Source organism: Anastrepha ludens, chromosome 4 (assembly GCF_028408465.1).
Source record: "Anastrepha ludens isolate Willacy chromosome 4, idAnaLude1.1, whole genome shotgun sequence".
In the NCBI taxonomy this organism is placed as follows: Eukaryota; Metazoa; Arthropoda; class Insecta; order Diptera; family Tephritidae; genus Anastrepha; species Anastrepha ludens.
This window is the reverse complement of record NC_071500.1, coordinates 38644716-38651682: the sequence shown is the minus strand read 5'-3', so window position 1 is coordinate 38651682 and position 6967 is coordinate 38644716. Positions and strand designations below refer to the sequence as shown.

General features: G+C 36.8%; 1 protein-coding gene and 1 pseudogene across 1 annotated transcript; one reads left to right on the top strand and one right to left on the bottom strand.

Moving 5' to 3' along the window:
* The first annotated feature begins 585 nt into the window (after nucleotides 1–585).
* Nucleotides 586–2351, top strand: LOC128861785 (putative nuclease HARBI1; annotated as a pseudogene).
* Nucleotides 2352–3358: 1007 nt separating this feature from the next.
* On the bottom strand, nucleotides 3359–4960 carry LOC128861520 (uncharacterized). Its single transcript, XM_054099712.1, has 2 exons — nucleotides 4723–4960; nucleotides 3359–4638 (listed from the first exon to the last, which is right to left on the bottom strand). Exons 1-2 carry the CDS (start codon nucleotides 4860–4862, stop codon nucleotides 4449–4451), a joined length of 330 nt encoding a protein of 109 aa, XP_053955687.1. The 5' UTR covers nucleotides 4863–4960; the 3' UTR covers nucleotides 3359–4448.
* Between the last annotated feature and the right edge of the window lie 2007 nt (nucleotides 4961–6967).

The window sequence follows — 6967 nt, the reverse complement described above, 5'->3', positions numbered from 1 at the left end:
AGGCTTCAAGACATTTCCAAACCATGTATGAAAGTGGACACAGAAGCACTAGATTGTTGGGTACATATATGACAAAAACGAAACAGTTAAGAATACGTAAGTAATTTTGATTTAAATGTTCCCTAGGTGACTGGATACCCACTTTTACCCTGGTTGATAACGCCCTTCCGAAATGCCGGAGCGAATACACCCCAAAGCCGTTTCAATAAAAGCCATAGCTCGGCGAGCTATGTACAACATCAAAGATATACCAATGAAGCAACTCCGGAATGAAATGCTACACAGCTTTTTATAAAGAAACTTTTTTTTTTCATTTAACGTACATAAATATATGTATGTTTGTATATATTTCTTAAGAACAAAATAAAAACAGCCTTTTTGGCAAATGTTGCACATTAAAACTTAAGCTTAAAATATAAAAGCCTTTTTGGCAAATGTTGCACTTTAAAACTTAAGCTAAACAAAATTTCTAATTCACAGTCATTTTTTAAGTCTCAATTGCTTGTCAACTTCTCCTAATTCAATGCTTAAAAGTTCTTTTTTCACCCTTAATTTTTCAATAGCATTTGTCTCCATAGCCATATTATGTCTTATTGGGCCTTGTGCATAATAAGCGAGCATTTGCTCAGACTCGAGTTTTGGAGTAAAAGGTAGGTTTGGTATGCATAAAAATTGTTGAACTCGCTTGCTTTTACTCGGTACGTGAGATAGATCTCACATGTCGTGTTTGAACTCAAGTCATGAAATGTTCGTGAGTTAGAGCTCTCTTTGGTATGCATAACAGCAAGAAGTTGCTCACTTTTTTGAGATCGATCTCACAAAAAGGTGAGACTGCCTTTTAGTTGACTCGTGTGTTTACAAGTATAAAGATGGCCGAATATTTTGTTCCTCTTAGACAAAAAAAAACTTATAAATCAAGAAAAACCGCTATTCAAAGTGAATATAAAAAAATGTACCGGTTTGATTTTGAGCGTAGACTGGCTGACAAACTATTTCCTTGGTGAAAGTAGTGAAAGAAAGGGTGGCGCGATTCCCAACAGGGAAAAGATGTGTATATTTTTAAGGTTTTGTGCCGATCCGGGCTTCCAAAATGGAATTGGGGAAGATGCAGGAGTTCACCAAACCACCGTGTCAAGAGTGATTGGCGAAATGGCACGGATTATATCAGGGAGGGCTCATGAATGGATTCAATTTCCATCCAAATTGAAGTAATCAGAGCTGCGCAAAACCAATGGAAAGCAAAAAATCGTTTTCCGTTTGCAATTGGCGTCATTGACTGCACGCACATTAGAATAAAAAAACCGTCTTCGCAAAGTGATGAGTACATATGTAGAAAGGGCTTCCATTCGATAAATGTGCAAGCAACATGCGATGGTAATGAATGGTTCACCAGCTTGGATGTATCCTGGCCAGGTTCGGTTCATGACTCTCGGGTGCTAAGGAATAGCAGCATATACACGATCATAGGGAATGCTCAAAGTAATGTCTTACTCCTTGGAGATGAGGGTTATGCTCTCTCTCCTTGGCTAATGACTCCATTTCGAAACCCACAAGCAGAAGCAGAACTAAACTATAATAGAATATTTAAGAAAGAAAGATGCATCATCGAGCGGTGTTTCGGTCAAGTAAAACAGCGGTTTGCAGTTTTGCAGTACAAGGTGCGAGTAGCAACAGAATTGGTGCCAATGGTCATAGCGAGCTGTTTTGTTTTGCATAATATTGCAAAGTTTTTAAAAGACGATTTTATTTTTGATGAAAGTTATACACCAGATGACTCCCCGCATTCGGAAAGGGACGAATCTGTGCGAACCAATTCTAGAGTTTTGGAAGCGGGAAAAAGAAAAAGACAGTTAATTTCGAATTTATTAAACTAAATTTTTACAGATGTACATACATACATACATACATGTATTTGTTATTCCTTTGATTTTTAACAGTTAATCTAAAACTGGCCGCTGTGGCTGAGTGGTTAGACGTGCGCACTACATTCAGCAGCGCCTGGGTTCGAGCCCTGGCTCCAGCAACATCTAAAAGTAAATTGTAGAAAAAAGGTTTTTTCTAAGCAGCGGTTACCCCTTGGCAGGCAATGGCAAACCTCCGAGGGTATTCCTGCCATGAAAAAGCTCCTCGTCAAAATACATTAGCCGTTCGGAGTCGGTTTGAAACTGTAGGTCCTTCCATTTGTGGAAGAACATCAAGGCGCACACCACAAATTGGAGGAGGAGCTCGGCCAAGCACTTAGAAAAAGTGTAAGCGCCAAATTATTATTATATTATTATTATTAATCTAAAACTAAAGAATTTGATTTCATTTTATTTAACTTTTTGGAAAAAATATCTAATTTGGCAAAAGTGCAAAACCGCGCATCGCAATTCTGCAAAACAGTTGTTTTAATTCACCATAAAATATAAAAGCTATTGCTATAAACTCTGTGAAAAACAAGAAAAATATTAATAAATAACTTAGTTTTAAATATATTTTCGAGATCGTAGTTGTTATGTTACTTTTAAGTTTTAGTGTTAGTTAAAAAAAACAGATATTCAGTAAAAATAAGTATAATAAATTTTATGTTTTAATATTCGTCCAAATTTAGCTCCTTTTCTGCAACCCGATTTTCTAAAACTTTTAATTTCAATGAAAGAACTTTATTTTGCTTCAACAAAACAAGTATTTGCAATTGTTGAAAGTTTAAACTTTTCGTTTCCTCTGTCTTATACTCATCGAATATTCGTTTGGCCTGTAATTAAATTAAGTTATCAGATTTAAGCAATCATATTAGCGGTGTTAATCCTACGTCTTAATGCAGTTCCATAATAATAAAGTTGGCTTTTATTTTAAGAGTACTCTCAATTCTAACTTATTCTTACTCCTATACCTAGGGTTTTATTTAAAAGCTTTATGTAACAAATATTTAGTTTTTGTACTTATACTTTGTTTTTGCTAATCAAGAAATAATACAACAAAAACGGCTCAACTAAGGGACTTTTGTAGCTCTATGCTCCTTAGCCTAACGAAGACTTACCGGCCGAATATCATGTTCGTTATCATTTAGCTTTCTTTTTGATGTTTGTTGTTGTGGCACAGATGGGACATTTACGGGTGTGTTCTGTACTGCCGCGCTGCTGGTGGAGCTGTCATTATTAATGCCCACTGCACTCTCTAAGTTGCTGCTGGAACTCTCATTAGCATTAACGCCTACCGAAAAATTGCCTCCAGTGGAAAAAGTAAAATAAAAAAACAAAAACAATTTATTATCACCAAAAAAAGCCACGCATTATAACGGCACGATTACTGGTAACTTTTCCGATAGCTGGATTCGATTCAGCAGAAAGTAATTCAAATAATTCATGTTCCCATTTTTTTAAATAAATTTGTTTGTTTCCCGTTTTATTTTTGTCACTTTTTGACTTTACTCGGCACTTCATATTAGCAATTTTCTTCATTATATTTTTTTCGCTTATTTCCACACCAGTTTTTTTTTTTATATTCGCCACAAAGTTTTCTAATTATTTCTTTTTTTTTATTTTTTACACCGGGGAGTTGGCTTTTTTCTAATAAAGTCTTATATTTTTTTAAGTATCCAACTATGAAAATTGATAAATTCTCATTAGCATCAAAATGTAAATTTTCACTTAGACTTTTGCAACTAATCAAACAAGCGGTTTGATCTCAGCTAACTCGAGTTCAAGGTATTTGCTCTATCTCATTTTTATGCATACCAAATTGAGCACGAGCTCGGTCTTACCTACTTGAGATAGATCTCACCAGACTCTACTCGAGCAAATGCTCACTTATTATGCATAAGGCCCATTGTCTCCTCAAGAAAAGCTTGGAGAATTTCATTGTTTTTCTTCTGGTGATCACCCAGAAGGTCAACCGACCTAGTCAGATTTTTCAGTTCTTTTTTTACATTTTTAAAATGTAGTTCCTGTGCCCCAACACCTTCCGAAACTTTTGAATATAAGCTCTCCTGCACACCGATTTGCTTGTCTAACAAGTCAAACTGCTCTGGTCTCTTTTTTTTTCGGAGTTCATTTCGAATGTTTTGGTTATTTTCCACATCGTCATTTTCCAACAACTCTATGCAGATGGCGTCTCTCGAAGTATATGAATTTGTACCCTCACGAGCTCTCTTCGATGTAGATGGAGTAATGTCTTCAACCACCTGCTCTGAATTTAGTGGAGTGGCATGCTCAATAATTCTCCTCTGAGGCACTCCAAACTCTTTTGAATTTTTAATGCCCCCAACACAGTCGTTTAGGCCCACTAGAGCAGCAACATCTTCTTCTAGCGACGATAAAGGTAGTTCCCTATTTTCGCCTCCACCAGTTGCTTGTAACTCCCTTTTATTGTGCGCCAACTTTTTCTTTACTGCTGATTTAAAATCTGACCAAACCTTTAATTAAAACGGAAATAAGTACTTATATTCTCAATGAACTTTTGAATTATCAACAAACCTTTTTCCATTCTGAAATACTCTTCGATGGAGGCCCTAATGATTTCAGTTCCTCACGCACACTCTCCCAAAATTGCTCTACCTCGTTAGGAGCACTTCTGGTAAAATTTTTTGCAATATCGGGACGCTCCTTCATACGAGATATTAAACCTTTAAATTGCTCTCTGGTGGTTGTGCGTTTCCTAAAATATATAAATTTTGCCATTTGTATAAATTTTGCCAATATATATAATACGAAAAAAACAAATAAAAATGTTTTTCCTTACATTTTATTGCTCTCCATCTTTATTATAATAATATCCGCAACACAATGACCTGCGGGTGAGAAACGAGTAAATTTGTTTGAAACGCGTATTGAGTGCGTTGTTGGTGATGCCATTTTTTTTAATCGATCCGTAAACCACATTATCGATCCGCATACTGCTTTATCCGACGTTTATTATGATACCGAATACTGTCGGATCGAGTATAACTCCCTCCGCAACCATCCGGCGGATACCATAATAGGGGCTGTAGTATATATGTATATACATATATATATAATTGGTGCGTACACCCTTTTTGGGTGTTTACCGATCTCCTCCTCTTATGTGTGGTGTGCGTCTTGATGTTGTTCCTCAAATGGAGGGACCTACAGTTTCAAACCGACTCCGAACGACAGATATTTTTTATGAGGAGCTTTTTCATGGCATTTTCATGGCAAATACACCCGGAGGTTTGCCACTGCCTGTCCAGGAGCGACTGCTATTAGAAAAAACTTTTTCTTCATTTTGGTGTTTCACCGAAATTTGAACCTACGTTCTCTCCTGATTTCGAATGATAGTCACGCACCAACCCATTCGGATACGGCGACCGAGAGATCGGTAACTGCTAAAAAGCTCATAGTCTTCAAAGCTGTGCCAAGTAAAAGGATAGATTGAAGGCGGAAAGGAGAGAAGTAAAATAGTGAAATAAATAGAATAGAATAGAGATAGAGAGCTCGTCCTGTGCGCATTTTCCAAATTCTTGGCAAATCAGAAAATATCCTCCAGCCTGAGAGAACGAATATTACTCATTCTCATGACATCGTAACTCAAAATTTGTAGCCTTGCTCTAGCAAAGGCAGCACTCTTGCAGAGAAAATGCTGAGTGATATCCGGCTCCTCTAAGCAAGACAGGCCAATCCGGTCTTCAATGATTCCAATGGTGATCATATGCTGACCCCATGAATTGAGTCCCGCAGTAATACTGACCATCAACCGAACGTCTTTTTTTCCAAGTTTTAGAAGAAAATTCGGCAGTTTTCTGTTTAGGCTTGTCATAAAATATTTTGCAGTTCCGCAGCGTTTTAGACTGGACCATCGCTCCTGATATAAATTGCATACATAATCGCTGATCCAATTCATGATCCTGTAGAACTGATTCCGATTATTGGCTCTGATACCTTTACCCCACAGATCCGCACTTGTCCAAATCATCGGCAATTTCATTTCTTTCATCACCGCGGTGTCCTGGAACCCATACAAGTACAAGCTTATTACGTCTTGCAACAGAATTAAGCTTTTTCTTACATTCTTTAACTATCTTTGATTTTTGCCTTGCCTTGACTGTCTCTAAAGGCTCCCATTTGTTTCCCGCTCCATCTCGTCTCAATTATCCATTCTGCTACTTTCAGAATGGCAAAAATTTTCGTTTGAAAAACAGATGCCATTCCTCCCATAGCGGAGGAAGGAGTTTTATAAAGGGAATATTTGTTAGCAAAATGTGATGATTTGCATTAAATACTTTGGATTGAAACAGATTCAAATGGTTTGGTAAAACTAAAATCTACTTAAAGGCAAGCAGCAGAGAGTAGCTGACTAGTTTTAAAGGATGTGAGCCCATATACCTGAAATATCTCATTCAAACAAATCGCACCTGTGATAATTATAAAAATAATTGAATACAACTGTCAACTGCTTACTTGCCACCTTTGCGCACCATCTTTGAGATAGAGTGTGTATGTGTGCATGCAAGAAGTTTGTAAAAAAGCTATTGTTGAAGTATTGAAAATATTAATGGCACCCTACGAGCACTCAGTGGTACAAAAGTTTAAATCGGGACGTACTTTGGTTGATGATTTACCTCGTTCCGGTGTTCCACTCATATCTGTAAGCATTACAAAATCATCGACAAAAAATAAAAAATTGTTCTCGAAGATCATCACGTAAGATTCCTGAAGACTGGTTCGGAGGAATTGCAGCGTGACTTTTGCCGAGACGTTGGCATGGATCTATGAAAATTATGTTGAAACGAAATTTTCAGTTCTTGATTTTCAGCAAAAACAAAAATTGTTTAGAGATTGAATCAGTGACAAATGTAACAGATATCTCAAATTTACAAATGGGAAACGTTTCTGAATTCTGAAATTGAGCGAAAAAGTTGATTCGTAACAATTATTAGATGAGGGATATTTTTTCCGTTGCCGATAAGTTATTTCCCAATGCATATTTTTTACATGACCAATCAAATAACCTTGTGGCGAATAGATGA